The 20,171-nt window shown below is 43.6% G+C and overlaps 1 protein-coding gene across 3 annotated transcripts in view; it reads right to left on the reverse strand.

Moving 5' to 3' along the window:
* Window positions 1-11,160, reverse strand: part of ZC3H12C (zinc finger CCCH-type containing 12C) — a 51,999-nt gene extending 40,839 nt beyond the window's left edge. The window contains exon 1 of one of the 3 annotated variants that reach the window (XM_084781669.1): window positions 10,661-11,160. In XM_084781669.1, the coding sequence (XP_084637795.1) occupies window positions 10,661-10,684 (24 nt within the window). In that variant the 5' untranslated portion in view covers window positions 10,685-11,160. Of the gene's footprint in view, window positions 1-1,548; window positions 1,780-10,188; window positions 10,317-10,660 lie in introns of those variants that run through there. The other 2 variants (XM_084781668.1, XM_084781670.1) reach the window with 2 other exon arrangements.
* Between the last annotated feature and the right edge of the window lie 9,011 nt (window positions 11,161-20,171).

Raw genomic sequence — 20,171 nt, forward strand, 5'->3', positions numbered from 1 at the left:
GCAGGGGAGGTGACAAGGAACTGAACTAAAGCCAGAGAAACTATTATTAAAGGGCAGTGCCTCTGAGAACTTGACACTGCATTTGAATCAAACAAGGATCCTGAAGATTCTGAGTTAGGAAGTCCACATTTTAACACACTCATAGAGGCCCTGGGTCACCAGGTTGTAGGTCACAGAAAGAATTTGACCTTTATTCTGAGGTAAGAAACCCTGGGAGGGGTTTGATAGAGGGGGATGAGGCCAGTCCCATATGCTGTCTTATAGACGTGGGCTGACTTCTTTACTCCAGGTTCTGTTGATCTCTATTTCTGTACCTGGACTATAAATGAAGAACTGTAGGTTATAACAGGCCGGGCACACTGTAAGAGCAAGCCCTTCACGGCTACACTTTCCCTGGGTTCCACATTCAGAGCCCGGCCACAGTTTTATGTACATTCTTCCAGATATGTATTAGTTATTTTGACAGAATTTTCAGCCAAACGCTGTTGAGACTTTGCTGGGGACCTTGCAGCAGCACCTCTTTAGGGAGCCCGCTGGTGTCACTGACTCCTGTGGTGCGGAGCAGCATCACTGATGAGAGTCCACTCCAGCTCACTTCCGAGTCTTTTATGAGGTCATAGATTGCTCAAGAAATAGTGTCTTAAAATAATGTTTCTGTTTTGTTTTTTGCTACTGGGATACTGAAATATAAGAGAATATTTCTTTCCCTTTTATTTTCTGACTAGCTATTGCTGAGTCTTAGTAGACATGAAGCTTTAGCGAACTGCGAGTCAACTTGTCCTTTAGCATTGCCCCAGGACTCTTGAATGTTCTTGGTCTATATGAGAATGTAAAGGAATCACAGTGCCCTTCCCAACCAACTTTTATATCTGCACCATAACTTTTAACTAGTCATAGTAGTATTAAAGAACAGTGTGTGTGTGTGTGTGTGTGTGTGTGTGTGTGTGTGTGTGTGTGTGTGTGAGCACTTGTGCACATGCATGAGTACGTCCTGACCCATATATACTGTAAGAGGAATGACTGGGTTTTTAAATGCTACATACGATATGAAAATATGGCCACAAATATGCACACATTTGGTGGAAGATTACATTTACTAATAATTCACCAAGAGAGAACACGTGTGTGTTTGTCTGTCTGCTTACTCACGTAAAAATAAAGGCATATATTAGGGTTATTTTAAAAATTAATGATCAAACCCATAGAATAGTGTCAGGTGCATAATATCCAGTCAGTATTAATTGTATTTTTCATCTCGCATGTGCACCATACCACGTACAGCCTTGCAAAAGTCAGTTACAGAAATATATTCTCTCTTTTACCAAAGGTTTAGGAGAAAACCAGGAATGCTGATTGCATTAAAACGATCACATACTAGAGATGGGAGTAAGAGTGTCACGAGTTCCAGTACCCTAGACTACAGAGTGACCTCCTACCTCAGCACCAAACACGACCCTGTATGTTCTTACTTAAATCATTAATATGAAGGTTACTAGGCTACCTAATGTATAAACATGAGGGGAGGACTTGTCGTCTTCTGTAACTTACCCATTTGATATGAGCAGGCCCCAGGGTTTGGTGACTTAAAAGAGACGTGGTTTTATTTCATTCAACAGTATCTGTCAATGGCCAATATCACAAAAAGCAAATGGAATCCCTTGTTCCTATTCAGGTGCCTCTATTTCTAGAGATGATTCATGGGTTTTTGTCTCTGAATATACAGGTAACTACAGCATGAAATCTAATGAGCATGAACAAGGTGAGAATAAATTATATATTTATAATTTATTGATGTGCCCAGAGAGGCTCCCTATTCTCTTCCAGTTCCTCAGCATGACTTCTAGAATAGGGTTGTTACAAGATCAGTGGACTTAATACGTGTAACAACCTGTAACAGAGCCTGCCACCCAGGAGAGGCAGAGCACATATTTTACACTGTTTGTAAATGAAATACATTACAAAAAAGAAGAAAGCTTGACTTATAGTATTTATTTTATATTGCCAGTAAGATTAACTATAAAAGTTCTCTCTATTAATACAGAAAATAGCATGCAGACAAAAGTTCTCATTGGGCCCCACTCACCACTTTTTTAAAGAGCCAAGAAAAAAAAAAAGCTTATACTATTTACTTATATTCACGTGGATATAATTCTAGAGTTTTCTCCATATTAATACAGAAAAAGAAATCATTCAGGAAAAGCCTAATATTGCACCTCAGTAGCTGTTCTTACCACATTTACAAAATTGCAAAATCAAATACCTTCAGAGTTCACATGCCCTACTATATTCCTTTGTTTGTGATGTAGTACATGAACTTATAAAACAAAAATAATCTAGAATGATGTTTTTCAAGGGGAAAAGATAACATTTAGTTCACAAAAGCTAAAGATACAGTGTATTGTTTTGTAAGAAAAGCTGAGATTACATTGCCAGAAAAGACTTCAGCTAGAGAGGTTAATTAGAAAATGTTAGTAACTGGTAGAAAAAAAGGTTTAAAAATTGTTGACAAAGGGGCTGGAGAGATGGCTCAGAGGTTAAGAGCACTGACTACTCCTCTGGAGCTCCTGAGTTCAACTCCCAGCAACCACATGGTGGCTCACAACCATATATGATGAAATCTGATGCCCTCTTCTGGCCTGCAGGTGCACATACAGACAGAGCATTGTATACATAACAATAAATAAATCCTTTTTTAAAATGTTGACAACCAGTAATTTAGAAGAAATACATTGATTTACTGGTGATCAGGAGTAAGGGAGGTAATAACTGGACCAAGTGTGGTGGTGCACACTTTTAATCTCAGCACTAAGGAGGCAGAGGCAGGTGGATCTCTGGGAGTTTGGGGCCAGGCAGGTCTATACAGTGAGTTCCAGGACAGCCAAAGCCCACAGTGAGATCTTTTCAGAGACAGGGGGAGTAGGAATGAAATTACAATTACAAGACAGTAAAACAAGTGCCTAAAGAGAGACTGGTGTTCCCTTTTAAACTCTATCATTTGTTTCAGTTTATGATACAGATGGGAGATGTTAAACTACATGGCTGTGGACAGACTAAGAGCGGCCATCCCCTCCTGCAGTAACATCTCATTAACCTTGTCATCTCCACCTGCAGAAGTTTCCTAAAGCAATAAACTGCCACTCGCCATACTTTTCAGCTAGCTTTCTTCATAGCCTGACAAACTTACTATTGAAAAGTTAGAGCCATAATCATTTCCTCAAGATATCACTACTGGATAAAATCATGAATTTAAAAAATATCCCTAAGGAATTGTTTTGATTCGCAAGAAATCAAACAGTAACTAAAGCGTTTATTTTATCGATAGTCATTTAGCTGACATCCAGAACATATAAATTATATATGTTAGCTAGTTAACTAAACTTTATTGCAAGTCTGTACAAGTAATAATTTTAAAGGAATACTTTGAGGAAAAGTGAGAAAATAACATGGGTCACAATTAGCACCTCAGAGCAAGTGAGAGTTTAAGCCAGTATCCAATAAATTCATCAGTTCACTTATTTTCTTGCCTGTCATGAGAAAGAGATATGCTAAGTGACTGAGACAGGTTACATAGTTGAATACAGCTGCTGTAACTCTTTTAAAAATTTTATTCCCCCCTCTCTGTGTGTGATGTGAATAGAATTAGTTTATCTCAGTCTCTTGTGGAAGAAACTTGAACCTATCATATAAAAAATTAATGTGTGTTTACAAAGGCATGCAGGGCTAGAGTTTGCTAACCCCATTTCTCACTCTTAGAGGTTTTTAGCCCATTGGGCTCAGTAAACAATGGCTAAGGCTATGGGGGAAGCAGACTTAGTAAACGAGTGCATCTGTAAGGAGCCAGTATTAGTAAAGTACTAAGGGAGCACTTTAAAGAGGCAACAAAACCAACGTGGTAAGCTGAGGAAGAGGCCGTTACCTGTTGCACACAGAGTCACTTGCATCCCATTCCAATCACGCCATCAAGTGGTTCAGCAAGCACATTTTCACTGCATGCGATTTTTTTTTTTTACTTAGGGCATCATATTAATACTCAAAAGTGTTGCATTTCAGAGCAGTTCTGATGTCATATTATGGGATGGCCACATTACCACATTATGCATAACGAGAAGCTGTTCATAATAAATAATGATAGCTAGGGACTGCAGTGACCGATGGACCATATCATCAGTCCTTCCCGACAATCACTACAAGTGTTACTGTCACTGGTTTTCAGGCGTGAAAACTCGGACAATGGCGGGCACGTAGAGCCCGACAGTCACAGGCTGCTGATAGGAACACTAACTAGTGTAACGTGTCTAGAGGTCAGCCGCTGTGTCCACAGGTCAGAAAATGGGTTCACAATGCGGGCCAGAGAGACGCCTCAGCAGTTCAGAGACCTCAGTGCAGTCTCCAGCCCTCACTTCAGGTGACTCACGGCTGCCTCTGCGCCAGCTCTCAGACATCCGGCACTCCCCTCTGCTCTCGGAGGACACCTGTACACGTGTGTGGGTACACTCAAACACACACACGTAACAGTAATAACACACATGAAAAAATAACAAATATAAAAATAAATTCATATGTAACACTCTCTGGGCACAAATCTCTATACAAAGACATTCGTCCCTCAATTGCTTATTACAGGGAAAAACCTGGTCAAAATCTATGTGTCCAGAGATGTATCTATTTCTTAGGCTTTCCTAGTTGGTCACACAGCTTTTCATAATAGGTCACAGTAATCTCTTTTTGTTTGGGATATCGGTTGTAATGTTTATACATTTTTAAAGGTTGTATTTATAATGATTAAAATAACTTTAAAATGAAAACAAGGAAATTAAGATTTTAAATTATCTTTATATGAAAATTATAGACAGTTTTCATTATTATTTAAAACCTTTTCTATGTTTTATAAATGTGATAAAAATGCCAAAATATTAAACTTCAAATTGAAATTTAAAATATAGGTTTAAGTACTAGAAAAAAAATTGAAATGGCATTCAGAAAACATCCCATTTTATTTGAGACGATCTTCCCTTTGTGCAGCATTGCTAACTCTGACTGACTTTCCACTCATGACTCCTGCTACTCAAGGCAGGAGTTTTGTCTCAGCAAAAACAGGAATAACATATTTTATCTAAATATGTTTACTTAGATTTATTGTACATTTCAAGTTCTTTTATCTGTACTAGTCATCTTAAATATTATAACTAAAATCCCAGAAAGTAATACATACCTAAGATCAACTCAATCAAGCCAAAGAAAATGACATAAATATTTAAGAGGGTAGGTTACAATGAGACGACTTCAATTATAGGAGCAAGCCATTCAATGTAAGTCTATGAAACAATGAAAATAAATTATGAAGTAAAAGCCAAGATCTGAAACCGACTAAATTACAGAATAGGATAAAATTAAGCCCACATAATTTTGAATAGGAAATGAGTACCAGATGACTAAGAATAAAAAGTAATTTTAGCTTCATCCTAAAAGACATAAAGCAATAGATTGAAAGGACTTTTGAAAAGTCTAAAAATATAAGCTTAAAAATTTGTAACAATAAAAGCTTGATTTAATGGCACATACCTTTAGTCCCAGCACTCAGAGAGGCAGAGGCAGGCAGATCTCTGTGAGTTCAAGGCCAGCCTGATCTAAAAGCAAGGTCAGAATAGCCAAAGCTGTCTTGATACAGAGAAATACTGTCTCAAAAAACAAAAACAAAAACAAAACAAAAACAAAAAAAAACAAAACAAAAACAAAAACCCACAACAAACAAACAAACACCCTTGGTTTTACAGCTGGCAACTTCAGTCATTCTTAAAACAACTAAAAGCCAGGGATCAAGTAAAAACCAAAATGTATAAATAAAACCACCTAGTCAATCAAACCAGTAATACCGTTAAATGTTTTTTCTTATTAATTTAATGCCTTGTGTCTAACATTTTTCATTCATTAAAAATTTTTATTACATTTAGTGTGTGTGTGTGTGTGTGTGTGTGTGTGTGCACAAGGCATGAGGTGCTTGGAAGGTCAGAGGATAACCTGTGAGAGCTGGTTTGTAGGTTGTCATCTCGTCTTAGGACACCACGATTGGAAGCAAGCACCTTCACACACTGAGCCACCTTACCAGCCTTCAGTTATTATTTTGGAGCAGTAAAAGCAAGGCCACAAAGCAGATAGTGTCTGGTGGGTAGGAACAGAAGTTAAAAATAAGACTCTTACTTAGGATGAGAGCCAGAAAATGACAGGGCTAGGGCCAGCCTGCTGTCAGAGACCTCACTGGCCTTTTCCGTACAATACAGCCCCTCATTCTTCAGCTTTTACTCTCTGAGCATCCTCCACCAGATGTGTCAAAGCCTCTGACACACTGACAGCCTTATTTGCAGAGCTTGAAAACCACACAACTGAATTACCAAAAACAATCCAAAACAAACAAAAACAGAACCCCTCATGTTTGAGGCAATGCTACAATGTTGTGTTGGGCTCCGTTCTAAGCCGTCCTGGATCTCATACGGGTAGCATCAGGCCCTGACTTTTTAGGCATAAGGCTAACCCTGTCATTTAGTTTCACAAGGCAGAGTGAATATCATCTGCAAATTAGAGAAAGTGAGCGACAGCATCACTGAGGAGCAGCTACTGACAGAGACCATGACGTCACTGATGTGAGTCAACACAATCAACTCCTCATACTTCCCACACCTAACACAAACAAAACTCTGCAGAGCTACCTGAGAGTAAATCTCAGTCACCTGGATCAAACTCCTTATCGCCTCTGGTTATCTATTTCCATGTGCACATGTGCTCCCGGGAGGTCACAGGACAACCTGTGGGAGCTGGTTCTCTCCTTCCACCTTGTTGGCCCTGTCAATCAAAGTCAGGTCATCAGGCTTGGCAGCAAGCACAACCAGCTGAGCCATCTCACCAGGCCAACTGTCAAAGGCTTTTAAAGTTAATCTTTAATTCAAACCATGATGAAACTGGCCTTCTTACTCTTTGCTAATGGCTTTACATATCAATACAACTTAGGGTAAAAATGTATTCTTTTCCTTCACTATGTTTATAAATACACTCTCAAGTCACAGACACAAAATAAGTGTCTATTGGAATATTCAATAAAAGCATATTGATATCAGGAAACACAAATGTCTAAGGGCAGGAGGATTATTACATAAAACAACATTAGTAAAAAGAAACTATTTGAAGTATTGTCAATACCACAAGTGAATCCTTGATGCACAACCGGAAGGAGGGACCCAACTCTTTTTTTTTTTTTTAATTTTTTTTTACCATTTTTTAAATTAATTTGTTCATATTACATCTTGATTGTTAGCCTTCCCTTGTTTCCTCCCATTCTTCCCTCCCTCCCGCTTCCCCCCTTCTCCTCTCCCCTATGTCTGTGATTGAGGGAGACCTCCTCCCCCTATATATGCTCTAAGATTATCGAGTCTCTTCTTGGTAACTTGCTATCCTTCCTCTGAGTGCCGCCAGGCCTCCCCATCCAGGGGAGGGACCCAACTCTTTAAACAAGATAACTCCAAATATATGGGAAAGTGTTCTGCCTTCTTAAAAAAACGACTGTCTCCGCCTTCCCACTGGCAGGCAAATCCATGATGAAGTTGCAGAGACTTTAATACTGCCACACAGGGATATAGCATGGCTAAGTTTGAAACCCTCATCCTATCACCGTTAACTGTAGTTGGATGTTGCAGGCCTATGAGGCTTATTAGTCCTTAAAAAAAAAACAATGAGCTTTTTTTGGAGTATTTGTTACATTGCAGGACAAACTTCAGGCTAACCCCAGAGTCTTCCTTCAGTGAATGTTCACAGCTCTTCATGCACTCTTTTCTTCCGAATACTAACAATACCGTATGACCACCACATGCCCTGCACACTGGCCCACCCACTCTGCCTTCCCTCCAGAGTGAGGACACAACTCTCACTCACCATTATCTACTTGAACCCAATGCTGAAGCCTTACACAGAATCTGAATCTTTCACTTCCTCGATCACAGGATGAGCATTATGCTCTATCCATTAAGTAAGAAGTCCTCCAGAGGTTAGGGCCCTTACTCTAGACCTAAATAATTATTTAACAATAGAACATTAGTATACCAACTTCAAATGAACAATAACTGGCAGATCAGCATATAATTTTATAGTCTAACATTAAAACTATTTTTATAAACAATTCAATCAACATCTTGTTTCTTTAAAACTTCAAGTCAGAATGAAAGAACTCCTCTAAGCTTAGATAAAAAGTAAATCACAAAGCAGATACTGACAGCAACACTTTTAGATATATATAGTAGTTAACTGTAAGAACCATAGAACTCTGCTAGAGTAACAAGGTAATTCAATTTTAGACTAGAAAAAATGTTTTAAAGACGCATTTTATATTAACCACTTCGGGTCCTATTCGGCACTTGTTGTAACTCATGAAAGCGTCTCTACAGAAGCCAAAAATATAAAAGAGGATACTTTTATTGTGCTCATTTTGTTTAATGGTAAAAGGAAGTGACTAATAAAAGCTCCCCTCAGCACATAAACATCCCAAGTTTCTATTTTCCAGTATACCAAAATAGTTCTATTAGACTTTCATTATTAAACAGAAAAAAAGCATTGCTCTCTTTGTTGTCATTCAGCTTGGGTTATGGGATACAAATCCATGGCAGAAAACCTAGCATGCAGAAGGTCCCAAAGTCAACCCCAAATATCAAAGACAAAAGAAAATACTCATTATTTTGTTTATAACGTTTCCTCTTTCTGTTTTGTTGTCTGTTTGGAGACAAGGATGAATACTTTATAGCCCTGGCTAGCCTAGAACTTGCTATGTAGACCAGGCGGGCCTAGAACTCAGAGATCTACCTGCTTCTGCCTCCCAAACGCTGGGATTAAAGGCATGTTTACTCTTCTTAATGGTCAGATAATAGAAGAGTTACAACTTACTTTGAAAGTAAAAGCAATTCTGAAAGAAAAATACTCAAATATTTTAAATCATGAATTCAGATTCAATTAAGCAGATCATTTTATGTCTTTATGGTACCTTCAAGTAGACAGATTTACAATGGTGAGCTTCAAGAACAGAAGGAAATGTCTGAAAGATGGATGGTCCTGGCCATGGACCAATCTTTTCAGAGGTCAGAGAATACCCAGATTAAGAAACTGTAAACAGCTTGCATGGTGGCGCATACCTAATCCCAACACTCGGGAGGCAGAGGCAGGAGGATCTCTGTGAGTTCGAGGCCAGCCTGGTCTACAAAGCGAGTCCAGGACAGCCAAGGCTGTTTCAAAGAGAAACCCTGTCTTGGGAGTGAGGTTAGGGGTGGGGGAGACTATATTCAAAACTAGTTAATTATACAATGTACGAGACTAAATAAGTCATACCCTTGTACCCATAGTTTTCTTTGATAAATCCTCTATACAGCCATGGATAGCCTCGAACTTGAGATCCTGTTTTTTAAGTTGAGTGCTGGATCACAGGCATGGGTCCCACTGCTTCTAGCTGTGGTCTTTTATAATGGGTCTTGGAAAAACAAAAACCAGAAAACCAACACACACACACACACACACACACACACACACACACACACACAAAACGTGTTTAAGGCATGCCTCCTATTTTCTGCTCATATCTTAAGTAGAGACGAAAATCTCAATAAGAAAATGAGTGAAGAACTGTACAACTTTCTCAGATTTCTAAATATACGCTTAGGCCCAATTATCTCTTCATCTATTCTAAGGCGGTTTAAAAAAAAATCTGAATCAATAAGCGCCTGATGGAGCTGGAGATACTCCAAGACATTCCTGCAACCAATAGGAGAACTTTCCCTAAATGTGGATTACGGCTTCATCTCTTTATCACAAAACTGAGAACACAAACCCCCAGTGTTAACGGATACCCAAAGCAGCAGGAAACCCAGTTAGAGTAATCAGTGCTTGGAAGCAACCGCTGTTTGTAAGGACTTTAAAAGACAATAAAGGATAAAACAGTTTAGGGAGGAAAAGCGGGATCCATGTCTTCAAGTTAAGTAACACCTTGTGTCAGGGAGTTTAAAAAAAAGCTGAAATGGGCGCGGGCTTTGGGCAGGAGGCTGAGGAAGGGGACCAGGCGAGGGGTGAAGGGTTTCCCTAGGACCGCCAGAGGACGAGTGGAAGGATGGCTAATGGGAGCGAATGGCGGGGGCAGGATGGAGATGCCGGGTGATGCCTCACCCCACCGGAGCGCGAGGGTCTGAGCGGCAGGATCACAGTCATGGGTCCGTTTCCCTCGGCGGCGCCCGGGCCCGCCTCCATGTTCGCTGGCCCTGGCCCTCGGGCGGGCGGGAGCTACTGGACCGGCGTTCTAGGCCGCCGGGCCCGGCCTCCCCTCGCCGAATTCCCCGCGGGGCCGGCGCCGCCCGCGGGCGGGATGCGCTCAGGATTCCCGCTCGGCGTTCCGGAGCGGCGGGAGCTGGGCCACTCGACCTCGGGGGTCGGAGCCGCCTGGGCCTGGAGTTCCCGGAGCGCGGCCGCTCCGACCCGGGCGGATCCGGAGGAGCTCGGCGCTCGGGCGCGGCCTCCCGGCCCCGCGGGCCTCCCCACGCCGCTCGCCCGGGAGCACACCGCACCGAAGGGGCGGCGAGGAAGGCGAGCGCGGCCACCCCGGCCCACCTCACAGCCCGCGGGCCGCCGCCGCGCCACCCACCTGCAGTGTCTTCTCCGCAGCCATCACGGCATGCTCTGGAAGCCGGGCCGGCCCGGAGCCCCCCTTCCGCCAGGCGGCCGCCTCTCGCCTCGGCGCCCGGCCGCCGTGGCCGCCGCTAGGGCTGGGGCCGAGCGGGACGCTCCCTCATGCCGCCCGCCCGCCCGGCGGACCGCACGCCGGGGACGCCGCTCTCAGGCGCCCCGGGGCTCCGCCGCTCGCCGCCGGGCTCCTCGCTCGCCCTCCCCGCCGCCTTCCTGCCCCGAGCCGCTGCAGCCGCCGCGTGCCGCGTTCCTCCCCTCCGCTCTCTTGACTTCCTTCGCCGCCACTGGAGCGGAGCTTGGCAAACCAGCACCTGCTGCTGGAGAACGCCGAGAACTGAAACAGGAAACCCTAAGCCAAGGGGGGGAAAAACCCGGGAGGCGTGGAGCAGGGTGAGGGGAGCTGCTGGAACCTGTCGCGCTCTACCGGAGTCTCTTGTCCTCCAGCGCGTTCTTCTCCGTGCCCACCCTTGGGGTCCCTGATCACCCCATCCCCCCCCCCCCACACACACACACTCAGGTCCCCAGCTTTGCCCCCGAGGGCGCCTCCTGTACTGACCACACCATCTCCACCCTGTACCAGCCCAGGTCATGCCCTGGACAGTGAAGGAAATCGACGCATTGCTTTCTCAGGACATGCTGTTCTGTTGACTTATTATTAATACCCTGAAATGGGGAGTGGGGCGGTGGGGGGGGGGTGCGTCAAACAAAACACCACACTCTGCATAGTACAGATCACTAAGGGAATTTAAACAAATAAAGCTGTAGGGACTTCACCCTTTGGGAAGGGCTTCCTTCAGCTAGGAAACCGGCTTTGCTGGAAATGGCAATCGCATTGGAATTGAGGTTAAACCCAAGGTACAGGCGTACCGCTTTAGGCTGGGAGCTGGCAGCCCTGTACACCGAGGTAGACTAGTTTGAATAACCCCTGAGCACTGAGCATTCCTGTTTCAGAAGACAGGAGCAACACCTAGCACAATCTAGGTCAAGTTCTCGGAAATGCTCCCACCGTCTTACTCACCTGATTATGGAAATGTTACCAGAGCCTTGCTTCTTGCCCTTGAAGTCTGTATCTAATTCTGGAATGGAAGGATAAGTCACTAAAGGACCATGTGCCACCATCAGTAGTTTACTTATCTCGTGAAACTGCCACCACAGCCAGGTGAGCTAGGTTAATGATGATCCAATTGATCGTCAGATGATCGAAGTTCCGAAATTTTCCCACAACTTGAATAGAAGAAAGATCCTTACGTGTTATGTACAAAGCCGGTGCTTGTCTTAGGACTGGCTCGTGACGCCTTTGGTTACACGGCTCACCCTTCGTTAGAATTGTCTCTTGCCTTTCTGAATTGTTTTCAATAGGACGTAGGTCATTTAAGCCTGGCTCTCTGGCTACTTTATGTTCTAGCATTCATGATGTTTATTGAAGCTCAAACTCTATAGTTTAATGGTTCCTTTCTTTTACAAAAGTGAAATCTGCCTTCACGGCTTGGCTGAGCAGCACAGCCATCCCCATTGCTTCTATTTTACTTTAAGTAATTAAGGCCGTCCCAGTTTAAAGCATCCTCCACAGGATGCTATGGACACTTCTCAGCCTGAGAGAAGAAACCAGGATAACTTTGCCCATTCTCCACCTTCTGGAAGCAGACCAGTCTTGGGGCCTATTCAATAACATTGCAGACGGGAGGTTGGCATCTGTGGTCCACAGTTTTAGTATCGCATTGGAGACCCCAGGAAGACTAGCAATCTGCTCTTTGCAGCAGGTCAGATTTTTTTTTGGCAGGAAAGTTAAAGTACTCTGGGAAAGCAGCCCCCGTACACTCGGCCAAACCCACAGAAATCTCTGGAGCAGGGCTAAGAGGATGGCAGAGACTTCAAAAGAATTTGGCTGCTAGACAAGAGTAAGTCACAGGCCCTATGACATGGCTTTAGTGATGCCAAGAAGTTTCTCCATCCTACAATATGCTGCCCACACGGCCTTCTTCATGCCCTGTGCCCTACAATTGACTCAGGCAAGTTCTAGTGGATACTGACTGAACATAGCTGAAGGTCAGGGCACTCCGTCAAGTACTTTGGAGGTATGGTGAATATTAGTTGTTAAAACTAGCATTTATCGGATGATTACAATATCCCAAACACTAATCTTTGCATGTGCTTTCCTGTACATGCCCGCAAAACCCATACGGAGGACTACCTGCCATAGCTTCCCTTTCTGCAGATGAGAAAACTGAAGCCAGGATTACGGTCCATAGTTAACCAAGAAAGCAAGAGCCGCCATTTAGGTGGTTTGACTCTAGATTTAAGACCTGTTACATGAATCCGATGCACTAACTGCTCTTAACCACGTTGCTATTTAGCTGAGGAGATGAGGACACCCAAAGCTAATCCTGAGCTTTGAAGAGGGAAATCTGAGGCGGATAGCGATGGGGGAATGCTATTCTGGTGAGTTGTACGGAGGTAAGGAAGACCATATTCAAGGATGGCGTTGATGGACAGCCAGGGAAATCTGGGGAACAGAGATTCAAAGGAAAGGCTAGAGAGGAAAGAAAGGGCAGAATCATGGAGATTCCCGAAAACAGCAAAGGGGAGGAAAGAGGAATGAAAGAGGGGGAAAAGGAGAGAGAAGGAGAGAGAGAGAGACAGAGACAGAGTCAGAAAGAGAGAGAGAGAGAAGGAGAGAGGGAGAGACATTTGTTTCCACATAGCCCACAAAACAGCGGAGAATCTGTGACAGATTTCAGAAGATGGGGTCCAGAAATGTCTGATTTTTAGGAAGGCAAGGCAGCTGTATTGACTGGATAGTTGGACGGGCATGGGAAGCACATGTTGAGGCTCATGCAGCAGAATTAAGCTGAACTAACGGTGTAAACCACAAGGCAGGTGACAGAGGAACGGAAGAGAGCTGGTATTGCTCAGCGTGACTCAGGCCACAGAGGCCTTGTGGATATCTGGATATGCACTCGGGGGAATGACGGAGTGGAGAAAGGGTGCGAGCGGTCGAGTGCATGTAGGGTGAAATCTAAAGTAAAGGCAAAGTATAGCAGGAAAGGGACTACTGCTTCTACAATTCAGAATTATTCTATTTTACATGTGCATTTGAGGTAAAACCAGGCTCTGCACATAGGAATGACATAGTGTTATCTAAAATTGGGAGATAGTTTAGTAGAGGGTTTATCTGCCAGTGAGAGGGAAGGGAAGAAACTTTAACACGGTCTCCATTGCAAAGTATTCAGGTATGGCTGTTCATTTCTGTACAACAGCATTGAAAGAAACTTTCTAATAAAAGTAAAATGCTTCTATGACTTGAAGTTGAATGGGTTTCCTGCAGTGCAGTTTACATCGTCTCCTTTACCCCGAGCTATACTTCCTTGCAAAGAAAGGAGAATTTTCAAGGGTTCACAGGAAGTTTGAATGCTGAAAGGAGCCATTTAATCTGAACCCACTTGTACTTTGGTGAGATTGGGCATCAAGTCCTTGTCTGATAGTAAACCTTCACGGGGCATCAGGAAGTGTTGCTACAATCAGCTCTGGGGAACAAATCTGTATTTTAGTTATAAATTCTAGTCTGGACTTTGAATTGGAACTTGGGATGAACATAGTCACAGAACCCAAGTGGCCACATCTGTACAGTGGCAAGGCGCTGGAACAGCCTCCCTAGTTGGTAAAGATCCCTTTGCAAAGAACAGACAGGGGAGGGCGGATGGTAGGAGCACAGCTTTCCTTCCTAAAGTGTGTTCCCAGGTAGACTGTCGCACACCTAGGACTGTAGTTGAATCATAAAAGGTAAATTTCAGATGCCTGTGCCATCTCACTGCGGCTAGCCTTCGGCAAGAACGTCCCTTCGCCCCCTACCTTACATAAGAGCTCCAGAGGCTTCAAACAATTTCAGCTTCAAAACTGTCACATATTCCTGCCAAAAAGCTTCTATTTGTGCCCAAAGGTTTCCTAGTGGTGTCCTTGGGACTTTTCTCTATGGGTCATTTATGGACCTGTAGATAGACTTGAAGTTGCAGGGGTTCGCTTCTACTCTGGAGTCTCTTGTATCACACCGCCCCTATTTCTGCCCAAACTCTTACCTTAGTGGAGCTGACGTCAGCCGTTTCCTCAGTGCGCCTTCATCTTCAGCTCTTGAGCCAACAATGCTTTCCTCGCACTGAAGGAAGGGCTTCGTTCAGTTTCTATATTGTTTAGAAAATTCTGTAAGTCCAATAACCTACAAATAAAACCTAGCTTCACTCACCATCAGTACTCCACAAAAGCTGTTTGCTAGGCACACGCCTTGTGTGAGACACACAGGGGTACACTCTTGCTCAATGAGTCTCAGGGGTGGCTACAGTTGCTTATTAATGCTGCATTCTCTGGGAAGGAAAGTAGAAGACATGAGGTGTGCTGTTGGCCAATCCCAGGACTTCTTTTTTTTTTTTTTTTTTTTTTTTTTTTCTGATGGGTAACCACAAGATTCCATAGCAGCTGTGTGACTATTTCCTCCAGCATTTGAAGGAGGCCGTCAGGGGAAGGCCATGGGAGCAAAGTTTTCTATACGCCAATGCCATTGCCGCGTGCTGGTCTTCTCCCTCAGCCCGGAGTGGCAGCGTCACTCTTGCCACGTTTGCCAAACACAGGGGAATCTGAGAACGGCGGAAGTGCAGCTGTATCTCACGGAGGACAACGATTGCAACACTGCCGCAGTTTACACTGCCCAGCAGTTTTAGAGGTTTTCTTTTGAGATGGGATTTCAAGTGAACCCAAAAAAACGTCCTCCTCACCCCTGCAGCCATCTGCTGTCTGAAAAGGAAACACGTACTTAGAACTGTAAAGATGCAAAATCAGCCAGCTGATAACAGGTTAGAATCAAAGGCTCATATTGAGAGACCATTTACTAGCATTATTTGCAAAGATAAAAACAAAAACAAACCAAACCAAAACCAAAACCAAAACAGAGTCAGCTTAGCCGCACACTAATAGGAGACTGCTTAAATTAACATACTCTTCCCATTCATTGTTCTGAAACTCAGCTGGTAAAGTGTAGAGTTGCTTTGTGTCTATGGAATAAACTCCAAGGTACATTGTTTACTGAAAAGGGAAGGTAGAGGCTGCTTAGCTTTTGTGTAAAGGAAACATCTATGACTACATAAGCATATGATCCCTCTGATGAACACACAAGCCACCAGGGACACTGGCTATCTATGGGCAGAAGGACTGAATACAGGAGGGAAAGGGCAGAAGAGAGAGTCTGTTGTTCTATGTACCATAACTTTTGAATTTCAAATTGCATGTATGAATTAACAGCTTAAAAGGCAATTTTTATTCATAATGTATCTTTTTTGGTATATTTCTGTTGAATTCCACAAATCAGTGTTTTAAAAGCAATAGAATCATTCCAACTTTACTTGTCTTTGGTGTGGGGGTGTGTGTGTGCAAATTAGAGCAGCCACTATGGAAGTCAGCATGGAGGTTGCTCAAAAACTAGGCCTAGAACTACTAGATGGCAAAGCTACGTATGTCACCACCCAAAGACATGAAATCAGCACGGTATAGAAACACTGATATACCCGAAGAATCATCCACAATAGCCTAGATATAGAACTAGCCTAGGTTCCAATCACCAGATGAAACGAATAAAAAAATATGATGTACACACGGTGGAGTATTATTCATCCAGAATGAATGGAATGTAAGATCATTATGCTAAGCAAAACAAGCCAGACTCAGAAAGACAAATATTGCATTTTTCTCTCATATGCTGAACCAAGTTTGTGTGTGTGTGTGTGTGTGTGTGTGTGTGTGTGTGTGTGTGTGTGTGTGTGAGAGAGAGAGAGAGAGAGAGAGAGAGAGAGAGAGAGAGAGAGAGAGAGAGAGATTTTCAGGAAGAAGGGGAACTATATTTGGTGGGAAAAGGACTCGTGGAAACAGGCAAGGGGTTAATAAGAGAGGAAATTAGTAAGATCAGAGTACCTTATATGCCTGTATGAATATACCACAATGAAACCCCTTGTTTGATACAACTAATATACATTAATTAAAAAAGAAAGAAACTGTTCTCAGTGACAAGGAAGAGGAAGTGAAGGAGCCCTGTGAGTTGCACGTGTGTAGTCTGGGGCTTCCCAGTCAAGGGAAAGATTTCCAAGATCATGTGGAAAGGGAGATCCCATGATTGCTTAAGGATTCCCAGACAGAATTAACGGGATTACTCACAATGCTTACAACTTCGTTGTTAAAACTCTAACCTCAGGTTCTAGGAGGATTTCTGAAAGGAACTATTTTAACTAAGAGAAACATTTGGGGGATGTTCTCATAGCCAGAGACTGGAAGGAAGTGCTTATACATAAGCCAGAGCCCTCATGGAAAGATGGGGCAGATATAGGTAGAGGCTGACTGAAGATGTGATGTTTTCGTAATGTGCATCACCTAGAATCCTAGTTACTTTATATCACAATAGAAGTTCCACGGAGGCAGAGGCTCTGTCTTGCTCCCCTAAAGGTCTTCTTTCGTCATAGCAGGAATGTGACCCTCAGCTTGGCTCTAGACAATTGGAAGGCCCCAGCATTCCAATCTGTGGCTATTTGTTTCTCTCTGATCTGTTAGAAGGCAGTGCAATCACGTCTGTACGAACTAGGACTCAGGATTGTAAGCCTTTGAAAGAGTGGCCAAGGTAAAAATTAGAACCCCAAAGCGAATGGGAAATCAGAAAAAGACTCAAGGAAATAAGGGGAGGCCTTAGCGACTAAGATATCAACGGCCGTCTGTGGGCATGAGGAAGAAAGAAGAAGGGGCGGAGAGAAAGAAAATGAAGAGGCCTCAACCAGCCAACAAAGAAGTGAAATGAAACTGTCTTATAAACAGCAACAAAGTGTGTGGCAAGACATGAGAAGTCAGCCTTGTAAGAAGGCTGCGGTGACAGGAAGTGCAGGATTATCAGCACACTAACTGCTGAGTCACTGTGGGACCAGAGGCTTCTTCAAGAGTGGGAGTGTATCCAGTCACCCTGACTTAGGGCCTAGATCGGCTTCAGAGTCTAGGAGAGTGGGCTCGATGAATAAGCTCGGGGCTAATGTCAGACAGTTATGGGGAAACAATCTAGCTAGCTCTGAGCGCCCACTTCCAACCTTTGAACAAAAGTCAGTGGAAAGTTTACACTGCCAGTTATTTCTGTCTGAACATTGAAATTCCATCAGCAACCTGGGAAAAGAGTGTCTAGAAGCCAGGTATGGTGATCTATATGTGTAATCCCAGCTCTCGGGAAACTGAGGCAGCAAGCAGGCCAGTCCCCGCTACTCAGTGAGACAGTCTCCATGTAGGAGATGCTAACCATATCTTTATGAGTCTAGTAAAGCGAGTGTCACAGCCCTAGGTTGGAAATGATTAAAGCAGGAGAAAGGGATAAACATGTTGGCCGCATCTTGTAGATTTAATGGTTTTCATCAATCACAGGTCAGGGATGGGGTGCTAGTGATCCCAGAAGACCTTTTTATTCTGCCCTTTCTATTCTGTAGGCACTGAGTGCCCAGAGTTAAAGGTACAGACCGAGCCAGTCACTCACTTCTGTGTCTCTGGTCCATCACTGGTCTCCTCATCTGAACCGATGTTGGTGGTCTCCTGCAGTGCTTCTCCAGTTCTTCCGCCATCACGCCACTCCCTCTAGCTTTTTAGTTTTATACACAGAACCCTGACGGTGTACAAAGAAAGGCCAGGTTTCCCCGATTATCCTTACAATGTCTTTGTGTTGGAGTGTATGTGTTCCTGTGTGTGTGTGTGTGTGTGTGTGTGTGTGTGTGTGTATGCGCAGGAGCATCTGCTGGTGTAGGCATCTATGTGGAGCCCACGGGTCAAATGAGATATTCCTGCCCCCCTCTCTCAGGGATCTCCTTATGCCTTCCTTCTCAGAGCTGGGACTAAATGTGCACGCTGCTATGCCCCAGCTTTTCAGGTGAGTGATGGGGATCCAGACTGATGACCTCATCATTAATTTTTTTCCCCAAGTAAACATTGTTTGCCTTAGGCGATGTCTACTTTCTGATGAAGATCTTGCTCGAGGGATTCAGGAGCCATTGGTTCTCATCTGGACAGCTACAGTCAACAGATAAACACTCAAGGTGAAGACCCTGAGGGGACAGTGAGCAGCCAAAGCGACTCGTTTCCCTAAACCGTGCTTCGGTGGGCACACACGTGTTGGGAGGTCTTTCCAATCACTTGTGTTTTCTTAGTGGTTGATTCTTTGTGTGCAAAAGCAAGAGTTGGTACTTTCTGAGATCCTCTGGAGGAAAGCTGAGTACAGACAGTTGAGCTGGGTGGAACTGGAATAAAAGTAGGGGAGGCTTTTACTTGCTCCAAAATCTGGGAACATTAAGCATGCTAATGTTATTTTACATTGTAATGGGTACATGCTCCTTACAGAGGGGTTTACAGGCATGCTATTTCAAAAATACAAGTCATGTCTAATCTCATGACCCAGATCAGCAATTGCTCACTCCTTACTGCTTTTTCACTCTCACACTTTATGCCTGTATTTCACGGCCTTCTATACATCAAGCAAACCAGTCTTGAGCAGCAGTGCTAAGCTCAGAAGCACAAAATTAAAAACACACAGTCCATGCCCTAAACTATGGTTTTGAGGTCTGAGACACAAGTGTCAAAGCTGCCGGAAGCAGGGTCTCACTCACTTACTTGGGATCCTCAGAACTCACTTTCCAAAATAGTCTGTATACATTGGGGAGTCATTCAGTCAATAAACATTTATTGATCGCCCACTGTGTGCCAAGTGCTGTTTATATCTACCATGACATCCTGAGGCCATCTTGAGAATTTCTAAGTGGGAGGAAGTTCCTTCTGTCTGTTCTGACAACGTGTTTCCTCATCATTCTTTGCTTATTATCTGCCAGTCATGTTGGCCTCCACATTCCTGCTAGTTTTCATTCTGAAACACCCCTTCTCAAGTGTCTACAAGACTTTTCTCCCTAATATTCTTTATTTTCTGTTCAAATATCATCTGATTAGAGATGGTATTCTCTATAGCACCCTATTTAGAGCCTCACACATATCTTTGCACTATATACATTCTGGTCACTTTCAGTCCCCTTCCGTTAGTGTGAAAACTATAGGTCATGATATGCCCAGGATTTGAGAGCTCTGGAATATGAAGATCAGAAGATAAAAGTGGTAAATTCTGTATTGATGAAGACAAAATAATTTGATAGGAAACTGAGTGGTCATATACTAATATAAGTTTGCTTGTCTGCAGGTGAAAATGGAAGAAAGCTTATCCAGGTATGGTAGAAAGAAGACAGCCATGCTATTATGATTAGGACCCATCACAGGAAACTCAGACAGATGGAGATGTGCAGGCGCTCTCTTCAGCAACGTCTCCCAGGGGCCTAACAGTGAGGCGAAGCACTGAGACACGTCTTAAGGGTGAGACAAAGGAATGAGATAATAAGCCTTGGGCTAGCCAGGTGTCAGCTGCCCCTCCCCCCTCT

This window comes from Acomys minous (assembly GCF_964271855.1).
Source record: "Acomys minous genome assembly, chromosome: 5".
Lineage (NCBI taxonomy): Eukaryota > Metazoa > Chordata > Mammalia > Rodentia > Muridae > Acomys > Acomys minous.